This window comes from Cervus canadensis, chromosome 25 (genome assembly GCF_019320065.1).
Source record: "Cervus canadensis isolate Bull #8, Minnesota chromosome 25, ASM1932006v1, whole genome shotgun sequence".
Lineage (NCBI taxonomy): Eukaryota > Metazoa > Chordata > Mammalia > Artiodactyla > Cervidae > Cervus > Cervus canadensis.
The window spans coordinates 27503130-27519886 of record NC_057410.1 but is presented as its reverse complement, the minus strand read 5'-3'; the positions used below and the strand labels follow the sequence as shown (position 1 = coordinate 27519886).

General features: G+C 42.2%; 1 protein-coding gene and 1 non-coding gene across 2 annotated transcripts in view; one reads left to right on the top strand and one right to left on the bottom strand.

The window, feature by feature from the left end:
* Positions 1-16757, bottom strand: part of SLC4A8 (solute carrier family 4 member 8) — an 80248-nt gene that overhangs the window by 30559 nt on the left and 32932 nt on the right. Inside the window, exons 7-14 of the mRNA XM_043447147.1 lie at positions 16241-16332; positions 15132-15289; positions 14142-14229; positions 13077-13223; positions 12130-12230; positions 6195-6369; positions 5479-5612; positions 3869-4114 (exon numbers count right to left, since the gene is read on the bottom strand). Coding sequence (XP_043303082.1) covers positions 3869-4114; positions 5479-5612; positions 6195-6369; positions 12130-12230; positions 13077-13223; positions 14142-14229; positions 15132-15289; positions 16241-16332 — 1141 coding nt within the window. The remainder of the gene's footprint in view (positions 1-3868; positions 4115-5478; positions 5613-6194; positions 6370-12129; positions 12231-13076; positions 13224-14141; positions 14230-15131; positions 15290-16240; positions 16333-16757) is intronic.
* Positions 4615-4687, top strand: TRNAC-ACA. Its single transcript has one exon. It is a non-coding gene; the product is annotated as a tRNA-Cys (tRNA).

The window sequence follows — 16757 nt, the reverse complement described above, 5'->3', positions numbered from 1 at the left end:
TTAGTCATAATTCAGAGAACACCATCCCTGAGAAGAAATGTTTACAGTATCAGACTCTCCTAAAAGGAGGAAGACACAGTGAAACTGTCTTTTTTTCAACTTAGCCAAACTATAATGAATAAGTGAAAAAAAAAAAGTTGAAATCTAGGTAAGTAAGTAGATTTTTTTTTTTTGGTGTTAGTTCTAGAAAGTCATGTAGGTCTTCAGAGAACCACTCAACTTCAGCTCTTCAGCATTATTGTTTGGGGCATAGATTTGGATCACTATGATGCTGATTGGCCTACCCTGGAAATGAACTAAGACCATTCTGTCATTTTTGAGTTTGCACCCAAGTACTGCATTTCAGACTCTTTCACTGACTATGAGGGCTACTCCATTTCTTCTAAGGGATTCTTGCCCACAGTAGTAGATATAATGGTCATCTGAATCAATTCACTCATTCCTGTCCATTTTAGCTCACTGATTCTAAGATAGCAATGTTCACTCTTGCCATCTCCTGCTTAACCACACATCCAATTTGCCTTGATTCATGAACTTAATATTACAGGTCCCTATGCAATATTGTTCTTTACAGCATCAGACTTTACTTTCACCATCAGACATATCCACAACTGAGTGTTGTTTTTGCTTCGGCCCAGCTGCATCATTCTGTCTGGAGTTATTAGGAAATGCCATCCACTCTTCCCCAGTAGCATATTGGACACCTTCTGACCTGGGGGGGCTCATTTTCCAGTGTCATATCTTTTTACCTTTTCATACTGCTCATGGGGTTCTCGTGGCAAGAATACTGGAATGTCCTTTTCATCATAGGGGATTGGAATACAAAAGGAGAAAGTCAAGAGATACCTGGAGTTACAGGCAAGTTTGGCCTTGGAGTACAAAATGAAACAGGGAGAAGGCTAACAGAGTTATGTCAAGAGAACACACTGGACATAGCAAACACCCTCTTTCCAACAACACAAGAGTTGACTCAACACATGGACATTACCAGATGGTCAATATTGAAATCAGAATGATTATATTCTTTGCAGCGAAAGATGGAGAAGCTCTATACAGTCAGTAAAAACAAGACCTGGAGCTGAATGTGGCTCAGATCATTAGCTTCTTATTGTAAAATTCAGTCTTATATTGAATAAAGTATGGAAAAGTACTAGGCCATTCAGGTATGATCTGAATCAAATCCCTTATGATTATACAGTGGAGGTGATAATTAGATTCAAGGGATTAGATCCGGTAGACAGAGTGCCTGAAGAACTATGGACAGAGGTTCGTAACACTGTACAGGAGGCAGTGACCAAAACCATCCCAAAGAGGAATGTAAGAAGGCAAAGTGGTTGTATGAGGAGGCTTTACAAATAGCTGAGGAAAGAAGAGAAGGAAAAAGCAAGGGAGAAAGGGAAAGATATACCCAACTGAATGCAGAGTTCCAAAGAATAGCAAGGAGAGATAAGAAACCTTCTTACATGAACAGTACAAAAAAAGAGAGGAAAATAATAGAATGGAAAGACTAGAGATCTCTTCAATAAAATTGGAGATATCAAGGGAATATTTCATGCAAGGATGTGCACGATAATGGACAGAAAAAGTAAGGACCTAACAGAAGAAGAAGAGATTAAGAAGAGGTGGCAAGAAAACACAGAACTATATTTAAAAAGGTCTTAATGACCAGGATAACAACGATGGTGTGGTCACTCACGTAGAGTCAGATATCCTGGAGTGTGAAGTCAAGTGGGCCTTAGGAAGCATTACTACAAAGAAAGCTAGTAGAGTGATGAAACTCCAGTTGAGTTATTTCAAATCCTAAAAGATGATGCTGTTAAAGTACTGCACTCAACATGTCAGGAGATTGGGAAAACCCAGCAGTGGCCACAGGACTGGAAAAGGTCAGTTTTAATCCCAGTCCCAAAGAGGGGCAGTGCCAAAGGAAGTGTCCAGTTCAAACTACTGGACAATTGCCCTCATTTTGCATGTTAGTAAAGTTATACTCAAAATCCTTCAAGTTAGGCTTCAACAGTACATGAACTAAGAACTTTCAGATGTACAAGCTAGGTTTAGAAAAGGCAGAGGAACCAGAGATCAAACTACCAACATTTACTGAATCATGGAGAAAGCAAAGGAATTCCAGAAAAGCATCTACTTGCTTCACTGACTATGTGAAAGCCCTTGACTATGTGGATCACACAAACTGTGGAAAATTCTAAAAGAGATGGGAATAGCAGACCACCTTACCTGTCTCCTGAGTAACCTGTGAGTCAAGAAGCAACAGTTAGAACCTTACATGGAACAACTAACTGGTTCCCAGTTGGGAAAGGAGTACATCAAGGCTATATATTGTCACCCTGCTTATTTAACTTCTATGCAGAGTACATCATACGAAATGCTGGGCTGGATGAATTACAAGCTGGAATCAAGACTGCCAGGAGAAATATTAACAACCTCATATATGCATATGATACCACCCTAATGGCAGAAAGTGAAGAGGAACTAAAGAGCCTCTTGATGAAAGTGAAAAAGCTGGCTTAAAACTCAACATTCAAAAAATGAAGATCCAGTCCCACTATTTCATGGCAAATAGGGAAAAAGTAGAAGCAGTGACAGACTTTATTTTCTTGGGTTCCAAGATCACTGCAGATGGTGACTGCAGCCATGAAATTAAAAGATGCTTGCTCCTTGGAAGGAAAGCTATGACAAACCCAGACAGTATATTAAAAAGCAAAGACATCATTTTGCTGACAAAGGTCCGTATAGTCAAAGTTATGGTTTTTCCAGTAGTCATGTACAGACGTGAGAGTTGGACCTTAAAGAAGACTGAGCGCTAAAGAACTGATGCTTTCAAATTGTGGTGCTGGAGAAGACTCTTAAGAGTCCCTTGGACAGTAAGGAGATGAAACCAGTCAATCCTAAAGGAAATCAGTCCTGAATATTCATTAGAAGGACTGATGCTGATACTAAAGCTCCAATATTTTGGCCATCTGACTCGAAGGGCCGATTCATTGGAAAAGACTCTGATGTTCGGAAAGACTGAAGGCAGGAGGAAAAGGTGCAACAGCGGATGAGATTGTTAGGTAGCATCACTGCCTCAGTGGACATGAATTTGAGCAAATTCTTGGAGATAGTAGAGGACATGGGAGCCTGGCATACTGCAGCCCATGGGGCTGCAAAGAGTTGGACACAACTTGGCAACTGAACAACAAAGTAGATTTCTAGACCTTTTGGATACAAAGTAAGAGACCTATAAGGAATTATTAATATTTTCTACCTAATGATTCCTAAGAGTAGCCTATATATACTCACAAAGAATGTGATGTGGTCCAAAGTCTCACAAGTTTTTGCAAAAGAAGTTATCCCAACAACTAACTTGAATTCTCCTTGTTACACTTGCAGTCTATTTTTGTTTCAGTGCCTGGACCCAAAAGACATACTCTGGAAAGCATTTCTCAAGTCCTCTCTGATTGTTACTCTTAAGCTATCTTCCCCATCATTATCTTAAAAAAAATTTTTATGTGGGTAATTTTTAAAGTCTTTGTTGAATTTATTACAATATTCTTCTCTTTTATGTTTTAGAATTTTGGCTGTGAGGCATGTGGGATCTTAGCTCCCTGGCCAGGGATTGAACCCACACCCTGCGCTTTGGAAGGTGGAGTTTTTACCAATGGTCCATCAGGGAAGTTCCCCCCTCATCACTCTTGACTGTTCTCCTCTGGCAGACCCCCAGGTCTCCACATTCATGTCTAAGCTCTGTTTCCCAGAGGGCCAACACACTTCCTTAACAGAAGCTACAAGCACCACATGGCATGTTACCTCAGCCATTATACTCAGGCTCTTCACTTTATTTTTTAAAAAATAAAAGAAGCAGAAGCATACTCACTAATACAGGCTAAGGTGGTCCAGCTGGCTATGCATGTGGATGGGGTAGGTCTCTGCCAGGTGAATCAGCTTTTCTATTGCTTCATAGATGAAAATAATGCAAATCAGGGAGGCAAACGCTTCTTCAGTGAAACGAGTGATGTAGCAGACAAGGGAACTGGCATCAGTTGCCACAAGGACAATACATAGGAAGGCAGTCCACAGTCCGATACAAGCTCGCAGGGAGAGGTATGAAAGAGCGTAGTCTCTGAAACAAGACCAAAGTTCATCAAAAGTCAGGGAACGGCTTTACATTCTGACCCACTGCATTACAGGCAAGGGTCAGAAATGTGGTTAATTCATCTGCTATTGTCAGTCCCAGTACTGCAAGCTACTTTGTCCCTAATTCTGACTGCACTTTACTTCTGAAGGCTGTCCTGGGACAGTTGTCACAAAGATTTGCTTTACAGGTAATATTTCCCACAGCAAGGACAGGGACAGTGGAGAAGGTGCAAACTGTCCACTATCCACTTCTGCCATTCCTGCCCAACGTGGTTAAGATCCTCTTCCTGCAGCTAAGGAGAAAGAGCTGGTCCTTGTTCTATGTGTTCCTACTTCTAATACACAATGAAAGAAAGATTTTATAGGAAAAGTAGGAAAATGAGGGCATTGCTGACTCCCCACCAACAATCAGAATATAAAGGGGGAGTATTATTTGAGTATTAACTGAGTATTATTATTTGAGTATTATTAACTCAAATTGGGAATTCCCTGGTGGCTCAGATGGTAAAGCATCTGCCTACAATGCAGGAGACCCGGGTTCGATCCCTGGGTCAGGAAGATCCTCTGGAGAAGGAAATGGCAACCTACTCCAGTACTCTTGCCTGGAAAATCCCATGAAAAATCCCAAGAATGTAGTAGGCTACAGTCCATGGGGTCGCAAAGAGTTGGGACACGACTGAGCGACTTCACTTCACTTAACTCCAATTAAAAGTTGACTGGAACAGACTTAGAGATATCAAAAACAAACTTATGGCTACCTAAGGGGAATCATGAAGAGGGAGAGATAAATCAGGAGTTTGGGATGAACATACACACATTACTACATATATATAAAACAGATACCAAACGAGGACCTACTATATAGCACAGGGAACTCTACTCAATATTCCATGATAACCTATATAAGAAAAGAAACTGAAAAAGAATGAATATAAGTATATGTATAAGTGAATCACCTTGCTTACAACTGAAACTAACACAATATTGTAATTCAACTATACTCCAATTTAAAATTTTTTAAAATCCATACAATTAAAAAATTAAATTTTTTAAAAAGAAAAATTGACTGGAAATGAAAATTGAGTTTTCATTAGGAAACTTTCATTAGGAGTTTGGATTAGCTAGGGAAAGTGTTTTTAAAGATAAAAAGTCAAAAAAGCCAAAAGTTGAGGGACATTAATATGCTCTTAGGGCCAGGAGATCTGCTATTTTAGGTATGGTCCTACCTGGGGCAGGGTGACAGACCACAGGATGCTTTTGACTGCTTATACTCTACTAGGACCCTAACATTCAAACCTAATAGCAAACTAACACATCCAGATAGAGTTTTCAGAAAACCAAATATCTTACTTGCAGAATTTGAACAAAATCTTTTCAAACACGAGCACCGGCCCAGTACTTCCCAGGATGGTGAGAGCCTGGCCGGCAAACAAGGAATAGGCAATCCCAGTCATGGAGGCTCCAAACAAGGATTCAATCGCACTCTAAAGAGGGAAAAAAATCATCACTGAGTCCACAGCCCATCTGAAATGAGTGATACATTCCTAACTTAGCTCTCCAATGCACCTGACAAGCCACTTGTTTGTATTTTGTCTCAGCAAGAGTGATGTGTACATAGTCTAATCTTGTAAATGGATACTGCTTCAATAATTTAGGTCCCCAAATCTATCTACATATGATTCCTTAACAAATCTACTATGCACTCAATTCATTATTTATAAATATACATAGAAAGCACAATGATACCATTCACATTATGGGTTGTCACACAGAGTCAGCTTAAATCTTATTTTCGGATGACATCAATATATAATTTTCTATCTTTGGAGCAACGGGCAATACACCAGGAGAATCGGCTACCTAAATTGATATGCAGGCAGAAGAGGGTCTGTCTAAAGGGAGAGTGGTGTTGCTCATTGGCATGAAGTCAGAAGACTGTGTAATTCAGCAGGAAGAAACCAATCTCTTCAGTCCACCCCCAGGAAATTTTCCTCCCAGTAGACCTGGCTACCTTCATAATATTTTTAGTCTCATTTGGGACCATTAGAAGTGGCAAAAGTTCTTACTATGCGCCCCTCGGTGGCTTCTCCCAGCAATCCCCCAAAGGTGATGACAGGTGACATGCAGGCACAGTACAGGAACAGAAAGGAGGCCAAACACTGTAAGCTGAGGGCATCCCGGTAGTCGCTCCAGTACCAGGGGGCCTTCCGCTTGATGTCCAGCAGCAAGCCCCCAAAGAGCCTGCAGAAACACGGCAGACAGGTGTCTAATGCAGTCCCTCTCCCACTAAAGCAAGTCAACAGAGCACATCTGAAAGCACTTCAAATGCACTCTGTATGGAGATTAACATTTGGCTTCAATTTGACCCCAAGCACAAGAGATTCTCTTTGGGGCCAGCATGGATTCTGGCCATATTCCAACATGGATTCTATTTGCAACCAAATGCATGAATTTTAATGATTATCCCAAGCATAAAAATAATTAATTTGTTATGCATAACACCCATTCAATAAAAAGTTCCCAAAATTTAACATGAAATTAAGTATTAGCTTCAAACTTCAACTTCTGAGCTGTTAGGAAGCAATGAACAAAACTATCAGGGTATTAAAACTGTTAGTTTTATTATATGTTTTCTAGATAAAAAGCCCCTATCACATGTATATTCTAACTCTGAACTACTCACCTTACTCTAGAAATCAGCATAATCATTCATGCAGTTGCCAAGTAGTAACAGATACTTCATGCCAAGCACTGTGCCAGGTGTTGGAGATGCAACAGTAGCAAGGCAAACACAGCTCTCTCTCTCTAGGATGAACAGTCTGGCACAGGGGCAGTGTTGTGAGGGTGCCATGGCCACAAGAACAGGGAGGGCGTTTCAGCTGGGACTCGAGAATGGGCCGGGAGTACCAGGTGAGGCAGAGGGGCTGGCGTGGATGATGCCAGAGGTGACAGCGCTTGGCACGTTCAAGGTGCTGAAGGAGTTATGACTGGATAAGGCAATGTGAGGGGTAAATATCAATAGACAAGGCTAGAGATGTTGGAAAAGCTAAGTCACAAAGGGCTTTATAAAAAGGAAACAGAAATTCATCCCAACAGTGTGTGAAGCAGTGAAGGACTTCAAACAGGGAAGCAGTATAAGTAAGCAGGCATTCGGAAAGGATCACTCTAGTGAGAGTGTCATGAAGGAAACATGAGGCAAGGCTGGAGGCTGTGGGTTGGAAAGAGAATTGGGTGCCAATTAGGAGGCAGAATCAACAGGACTTGGTGGCAGGACTTCGAGATCCCTCTCCACTTCCCAAGGACGAGAAAGATGAAGAATGAGATGTCCTACACCAAGAAGAAGGAGTATGTCCAGACAGGGGCAATTTTTAAAGAGTGGAGTCATTGAAGAGTCATTCAGCATTCCACAGGGCAAATTACCTACTTTGTTCTACACATGAACGGCATAGAAAAAAAAAAAAGAGGCAATCTGTTATGGAAGTTATAGAACGGGAACATAATAATGAAATGCAAACCTCCACTGGATCCTGTGTCAAACAAACTCTAAAAGGATGTTGCCAAGACAATCACAGAGAGGTGAATTTGGACTCAGCATGAGACAATGTAAAGAATTATTGTTAATTTTATTAGATTTCATAATGGAATGATAGCTGTTTTTTAAAATGTCCTTATCGAACAGAGATACCTACTCAAGTAGTTACAGGTGAAATGACAAGTTACTGGTGATTTGGCTTAAAATAATCTAGAAAATATAAAAATAAAACAATTAAGTATTGAAGAAATATGAAACAAGGTTAGCAAAATGTTGGTAACTATTGATGGGCACATGGGGGTTCATTACAGTGTCCTCTCTTCTTGTTTATGTTTGAAATGTTCTATACTAAAAACTAAAAAACACCAATCTACTCTCTCATGAGAGGAGGCTTTAGCTAGCTCTTTCTTTCTCTGTGCTCAGGAGCCTAGAGGTGTCCTATGAGGCCTGGGATCTGTATGCCAGGGGAGAAGGCCTAGCCAGCTTTCTTTCTCCATTCAAAAGCTCGCTCTCTCGTGGGATGAATTGAGAGAGTAGCTTTGACATATACATACTGCCATGTGTAAAACAGACAGCTAGTGGGAAGCTACTATATAGCACAGGAAGCTTAGCTTGGTGGTCTGTGATGACCTAGAAGGGTAAATGTTGGGGGGGTGGAGGGGGTGGGAGGGAGGCTCAAGAGGGAGGGAATGCATGTATACATATAGCTGATTCATAGTTGTTGTACAATAGAAACTAACGCAACAGTGTAAGGCAATTATACTCCAATTATAAGCAAAATAAAAGCTCCCTCTCTCATCTAGCTAGGTCAAATGGGTATGCAGATGGACACAGGGCACACGCTCTTTTATCTGACCCATCTGCTCTTCTGGTTTGCAGGGCACAGTTGGGATTTACTCTTCCTCAACCTACAGCAGTAACATCACAGTCTGGACCCGGGTTTAGAGGAGAGAGGCGAAGTCAGCCTTGTGACCTGCTCTGGTTCTAGCCTGCCTGGCAGACCCAGCTGAGGTAAGGAGCTATCTACAGGGTCGAAGGAGCATGGGAGTTCCACCTCAGGGTTTGGGACCCAGGTTACAGTCTGTAATAAAATGTCACTGGGTCTTGCTTTCCCCCTCTGAGGAGACAGCCCCTCAAGGACCTTATGGGCAGCAGCAATTAGTTCGGGGCAGCATTCAAGATTTTCCAGATCCTTAGCCAACACAGCATTACCTCCCAAACACCAACGACCTTCCTCTGAAGGCTATTATTCTGGGAGAACAACCTTCTGCAGCAGTGAGCCTCACCCTACGAAGCTGCCATGATTGGTCCTCCTGGATGTGCGAGGCTCATTATTCAGAAGGAGAGTCTATGAGTAATAGGCAAAAGATTTATCTGAAATGGATTTATAAGAAGCCATAGAAAGGAAGGACATCTGTCTGCCTAGCAGTGACTAAAAGGGGAGAGAAAAGATCTGAGGCTCCTATTGATGGTATAACATAAATTAACAAAACGATTTCAAATCCTGTTTTGAAATCTGCCTCATTCCCCACTCATACAGACCCTAATCGAGTATCTGGCACAGACAATAACCAGACATGGATGCTTTCCTCCACACATTTGAGACTTCCTTTCCCTTTCAATACTATCCTTGATGTTCAAGTTTGGGGTGGCAGGAGGCACACAGGGCCACAAATTTAAGCTTGAAGCCAGAAAGGACTTACCTGTGGGGAGGGCCACTAGACTCTAGAGCACCAACTTAGGAAGCCCTCTGAGGAGGGCTTTAGGGACAGGCCAGCCATCCAATTGTCTGCTGTGCCTGGGAAGAAATCTGTTTCAAGGGGCTGGGATCATCGAGACAGTAACTCCCAATACTTATCTTCATCAACCCTTCCCCAAAGTGGCTTCTCCAACGAGGTATACCAAGCTACTTGGGAAAACCCCTCAGCAGAGCATGTTCCGTGCTGTGAAGTTTCTGGTCTAGCAACTCTAGTCAGACTTTGCTCTTTGCTCTGCATGGGAATGCCTTGGTGTCACGATCTACCGTCAACATCAGGGAGGCCCAAGACACTGTCTCGTCCCTGGCTTGGGAGGTCAGATCACACACAACTCAGGCTGTTCTCAACTTTGCCTCCTCTCCCACCTTCTTAGAGCCTATACTACCACATCTTAAGTACCTCTCCATCCACTAGGATGGTGTCCCCAGGTTGTGCACCACCTCAAAGAAACACAGCTAAAGGTACAAAGAATACAGAGTTCAGGTTAATATAGTTTTAGTCTGTGAAGTCCAGGAAGGGCCAGAAAACGCTAGGATGTTCATCTGTAGAGGAAGGTTTATATTCACCCCTACATACTTTGAGACTGGGAAAGGAGCCTGAGTTGGCCTGAACTGTGATCCCCGATACGAGCTGAAAAAGCTACAAGAAGAGGAAAGCCATGTGTCTTGAGGTCTTTTCCTAAGGGCTCTGAGGGAAACTTCTGGAGCTCAGGAAGAGGCACACCAAATAGAGTGAGGATCTGAGTCTAGATGACCCTTCCTTTCAGCTTTGTCAATTCCAGCAGTTCCCCACTCGGCATTACGGAAGAATGTCCTCAAGCCCCATTTGAACTTGTGAGGAAAGGTACTGGGGGCTGGTGATTAAATGTGTGATGGTCCTGGCTATATGGATTTTTCTTTGAGGACGTCAGGTACCATTTCCCAGGTCCTGTATTTGGTCTAGATATAGATCCAATCTAATGGGCTCCCAAACACCCACATGGAATTGATTGTAAGTGACCCACCTCTAAAAAAGCATGGGACCCTAGTTTATTCTCTTTTTGACACAAAGCTGAGCTCTCATCTCTGCAAAGATCATGTTTGAAGGAAAGTTGCTGGCCTCATTTCTACTACTTTCAAACTCTCAGTCCTGAGTTGTGAACATCCTTTGTATTCAAAAGGATAAATCATAGCTTTGAAATTCTATCAAATCCATACCCAAGACTCTTCCCCTTAAAAAAGCACCACCTCCTTTAAGATAGTCTCAATCCTGGAAACTATTCTAAAGACAAATGTATCCTTTGAAATGCTTCTCAGTACCAGGACTCCTCTGCCACAACTCAGACCTCCTCCAACTTTAAAGAAAATATGAACTTTACTCCTGGAACTTGATCCCTCTTTCAGTGATCCCTTCCATCAAAGGGCTCGTCCTTTCCTCCAGTAATCCCTCCCAGAGCCCAGTTATCCTTCCACCCTCGAATATATTCCTCCAGCCAGGATGAATTATCCCGATCAACACTGCTAGTTAAATGCTATTCTGTCAGCTTCTCAGTCTCCTCTCCTGTCTGTCCCTGAATATCCAAGAGTGGAAAAATAAACACTCTCTGCAATCCAAAAAAACAAACAAATGTTGGGTTTCTATTGGATAGAGTATTAAAGATAAAGAAATAAGGAAAGCAACTTCAAGGAAGGAAGAAAAAAATAGTGAAAGCACTAGAGTAGACATTAAAGCTCCTTTCCATCATCTGAGTCCTGTGCTGAGAATCTCTGCCCAGCAGACCCTCTTAGGCACAAGCACAACCTACAATGCCAGAGCCATAGTCCCAACCTTCCACTCCAACCCCAAATCTCATTCTCTTTTACTACCTTCCTACCTGGAATATAAAGCATCCCCGCCTGGGGACCCTCTTTCCTCATCTACCACAGAGAACCTCCTCATTGGACATCTGTCCTTAAAATTTGGGCCCAGAAGAGTAAGTTGCCTATTCTCAGACACACCTAAAATAGTACTTATTTCCCTACCCCAAAGGGTTTCTTAACTTAAAATAACCATTTAAAATTTATCCATGTCTTAACTTAAAATAACCATTTAATATTTATCCATGCCATGTCCACGAGTGCTAAAGAACAGTCATTATTCTAATAGTATTCATTCATCAGATAATAACTGTGTATCCACTCTATGCAGGGCACTGAACTGGGTGTTAGGAATACAGTGGGGTCCCTGCCCTTAGGGAGCAAACATTCTGGCAGGAAAGACATCAAATCAAGAAATAATAATAAAATCTGATCAGGGCTATAACAGGGGACTAGGCTGAGGGTAGGAGCTGGGCAGGGGACAGGGCTCCAAGCTGTGACATCACACGGCAGGAATAACCTAACCTCCTCTAAAGAGTGTCTTGGGAGACTCTCCAAAGGGACACCTAAGCTGAATCAAAGGACAAGTAGCAGTTAGCCTAGAAATGAAGATGGGGAGGAATGTTCAAATCAGGGAGAACAATGTGTGGGAAGGATAGAAGGTTAGACAGAACATGGTAGGTGGTTTGAGAAACTTGAATGAATGATACAGTATTTGATAGAATTGTAATACTTATTGTCAGTGGTCCCATTTGAAAAGTCATTGCCAGCCAATAAAGGTACTATAGAGAAGAAGGCTGAAAGCAAAGATGACTCATTTCTTTATACAGCTTCTGTCCAGTAAGCAGTATTAGCTGTGAAATATTCCAGAACTTACCGCCCAGTGCGCTGAAGCTCTGGCCCGCTGTGGCCCCCATGTGGCTCCTGTTCTATGTGGCAAATGTTTCCATTTGGAACTCCAGGCATTTTCCTTTTCTCCTTTTAACAGAGGACCACACAATTAGCAAAGTCAACCACCTATTCTGTCTTTCCTGCTATGGCGGGGGTAGGTGTGGTGGGAGGGTGGGAGATGGCGGGGGTCAGGGTAGCATGAGAGAATCCAAAAGCAGCCCCCAAAATACCCAAGTGTTTCTTATAGATTTCAGATGCATTTACTGATTTGGGACAGTTTACTGACTTTCCTGAAAAACACAAAAGACAACAAATAATTTCTCTTCCTCTCCACTGGTACCTGACTCCTCTGTCTTGTCCAGAAATAGAAACGTGAAGGCTTTGGCATCAGATATGACCTAAGTTCAAGTTGCAAATCTGTCTGTGTAATCATTACCTTAAAACCTTGAAGATAGTATTTTTATTCCTCATTTGTTAAATAAAGAATAACAACACCTGCTTGGAGATGTTACTGAGAGATTTAATTAGCATATGTACAGCACCTGGCCCAGGGACCAGTGTATACTAGAAGTTTTCTTCCATCTTTAACCTCTCAAAAAAAAAGTATGGGGAACTCTATTTGCACTCTATGCACCAAGCTCTTTTCATTTAGTGGCTTCATTCTTCATAGACTCCCAAGAAATGCCCCCTCCTCTCCTCTCTGCCATTTCACATCAATCCTTCAAAAGTTAGCTTAAAATTCATCCCAGGGTAATCCTGGCCAATCAATGTTACTGCATATTCATATTTTATTACTCTTCTGACATTCTAGGCACCCTGCAACAGAACCACATCTCAGTTTACTTAGCATACACCAACATGGTCTTTGCTGTGTCCATGGTGGGCCCTCAGTAAGTGACACTAAGCCACCACTGGCTCATGTGCATACATTACCTGGGAAGGGACATTTTTGGGGGGCTCAATTCGAATGGAGGGGTCCCACTCCCCTGGAGGAAGCACCGTCACCTGGTCTAGGAACTCATCAATCCCTGCCAGGAGGTCATCTCGCTCTTTTGCCTTATAAGCCACATCATGAAAAATCTAAGAAAAGAAAAAATCCTCAGGAAGCATGGAAGTCACCTGACTTAAACAATAACCAATGGATATGGTAAAAGACTGATAAAACCTCTTGGTTTTTATCTTTGTCATAGGGCTCTGAAATGTAGATAAGTTTAGTACTTTAAGAAGTACAGGGATAAAAGAGTTTTAAAAATGAATCTAAAGATGAGGCAAAAAAAACCTAAATATATGTCTATTAGTATAGAAAGAGATAAGACATGACTCTAAAGTTTTGTAATTCTGTTATCTCCTCAAAGAATGGAACAAAAGCCAAAATGCATGAGAAATTTTCCTGATCATGATGGATGATCTGGATGGAATTTCTAATAAAGGTCCTCCATGAAATATGCCTTCCAACCAAAGACAGCTGATAAAACACATCCCCATCTCCCTTTGCCTCTAAGACATATGCCTTTACAAGGCCCTACTTTGCAACTTACCTGAGTAGCACAGTCCTCACCAGGGATGCAGCAGGGGCAGCCGAAATGTCTAGTAACCCTAGTACATTCACATGACAATGCCCAAGAGCATCTCCCTGATGAACTGGTCTCATTTACGTGAAATGGGAGTGAGGTTTCTTTATGTAAATAGCTTGGATACACTTCATTAACTATCTTCTCTAGAAAGTTAAGTCAGCCTTAATATCTTTCCTACTTGGTATCGCACTTGGCAATAGTTTTCCCAGAAAAAAAGATTTCTCTGCATCCTTGATTATTCCAAAAGGGAGAGATGACAGAGGAAGGAAAATCCAAGAGGGCTTGGTCCTCAAAAACATAACCTGCATTGCTTTCCAGCAATAATTATTTTACCCCCAACAACTAGCACAATGCCTGGCACAGAGTAAACACTCAATAAACATCTACGTGATGAACACATGAAAAGCAGAAGTGGTGTGCATACCTCATCTGTCATGATGGTGGCCATGGATCTGCCAATCTCATGATACTGCTGACCTTTCCCCACTGGACCCAATAGGATAAACAAAAACCTGGCAACACACAAAAAAGACGAAATTATGTATGTAAATATAAGGAAGTTGCATCTTTCTTCTCTAAACAACAGAACATTTCTCTTTTCTATCAAACAGAATTTATCACAGTAACGCCAAAAAAAAGGAGACAAACTAATGATGGAGCAATCTGAGTAGCCTTGACCTAATAGCTCTACTATAGTCATTGGAAGCTATCTGTACGACTCCATTCAATAATGTGGTTATAATTCTCAGGGTTTCCATAGACACAATTCCTTGCTCTAGAAAGGATGCTTTTTCAAAACATGGCATTGTAGTGCAAATTCAAGGTTATCTGAATCTCATTCATTGCTCTAATAAGAAAATGATGGGGAGAGGAGAAGAATAAGGCAATTGAAATGATCAAGCCCTGCAGAGGAGTCTAAATTGTGTCCCGGACATCTGAATACTCCATAATTAATGGGGCTCTGAATCACCTGAATCACCACCTTCAGAGCGCATGAATAGGCTTTGGAACAAATGTGGACATATTTGCAAACCATACAAATCCTGCCAGAACTATGGAAAGAGACATCGATAACCTTTGCTCAGAGATGTCTCCCTGGGATAAAGCTCTGCAGAACGGGGAGATTAAGACAGGCTCCCTATACCAAGTGGTCCTTGCTACGTCTTCAGAATGCTCTTTGGGTCTCAATTTCCCAGGTCATAGAAACTGCACAGTCACAGTCTTAAAAGTCTTACAATTCTTCTGCACAGAAGTTAGTCAAATATACTCCAGTTTTCTGAGATCACTGCTGAATTTTAAACAGCAATGTCCAAATTAATCCTACATTTTGGCATTAGCTGGTTTATTCCACTAGAGCTCATATAAACCTGTACATTAGATGGAAGGCACTGTGCTTTGCGGTCCTCATCTTTACCTTGTTGGGATGGGCACTTCTGTCAGGCCTGAGAGAAGGACAGCCGGAGACAGCCTCACAAAGGCGACGATGGGGCGGTCCAGAGAGTCCACCTCTCCAACCAGGACATTCGAGGCCTCTGCCCCAGTGGGAATTTTCTTCATAAAATGAAGGTCCACCTGAAAATTTAAAAGCACCCTGACAGTGTGGGAGCCATCACCTACACATCCATCACCCTCCTCACAACTTACATTCATGCATCATTTTATGATTTAACATATTTTTCTCACACTGCTTCACTTAATCCTTACAATACCTCTGTATGGTAGATAAGACTGGCCAATCAGCCTCATTCTTTACTTAAAAAAGTGAAGCCACCGAGACCCAGAGAGATGAAGTTGACTTGCCCATAACAACAGAGCTTCTAAGAGAGAAAATTTAAATCTAGGGTTCTGATTTGAATTCCATTATGCCATGCATCCTCAAAGAAAATATTTTTGAAACTCCAAGTCAAACTGTTTCCATTTTAAAATACCCGGATGCTTTGTCTGAGGTTTCAGGGAGCCTCATGAGCTGAGAAGTGACATAATACTATCTGTGTGTTTGGAAAGACAGTTTCAGGAAGAGACCAGAGCAAGCAAAGGCTGGCAGCTGGGAGATCAAGGATTGAGCCAAGAGCTTCAGGAGAACCCGAATCCTGTGGGAGTGGCCTTAAACACCAAAGTCACAGTCCCCAAGAAGAGTTTAACCACAAAGTAGTTGTGAGATAGTAGCAAAAATATTGTTTTCACAAAACCCTTGGAGAAAACCTTGGAGCTAAGAAGGTGCTCCTAGAGAGCAGGTACCAGAAAATAATTCTGAAACAGCAGGGGGTGTGCGTCAGGGTGGTTTATCGGTGCCTAGTGGGTTTCAGCTGGTTGAATCTGGGGGAAAAACTGATGAGTCAGCCCTCTCTGGGATGGAGAAGGAAGAAGACATGAGCAGATGGGCCTCCTTTTCTGCAGAAGGGGCTCTGGTCCTGGAGAAAGGATATTGAAATGCCAAAGCTTACCCAGCCTCCAGCAACAGGACTCTGGGCTCCACAAGAAATATGCTTAGGCCTGTGAGCCAACTTCCACATCTCTGCTCACCTTGCTTAAATCCACTGGACTGTGTTCACAATTCACTCCATTCTTTACTTCAAGACTTGTGGTTGGAATGGACTGAGGAGACACAGTTTGACCTATTTGGAGGAAATCAAACAGAATTCTCTGAATTCTTGCCTTTTCCCTCTTTGACACACCCCATCCATTGTTGGCTGGTCATGGTTCTCTTCCGCAAAGCCCACAGAGAGAAGAGGTTCAGGTGACTAGGAAGCGAGGACCCACACATACCTGTCTCCTTACCTACCAGCTAGCAGTAAAGGGGGCACAGAGATCTTACTACCCCTGAGCCCTCTTCCTGAACCATTTGTGATGTTCTTTTCTTCCTTTATTAAAGGCAGTAATCCTCAACCAGGAGTGCACACCATAAATTCCTATGGAGAACTTTTCAAATACATGGATCCCCAGGCATATCCGCTATACATTGTGTTTTGGTAAATGTGGGGACACGGAGACCAGTATGGATTAGGCCCCAGCCTGGCCACAGAAACGGAAAGCAGTCAGC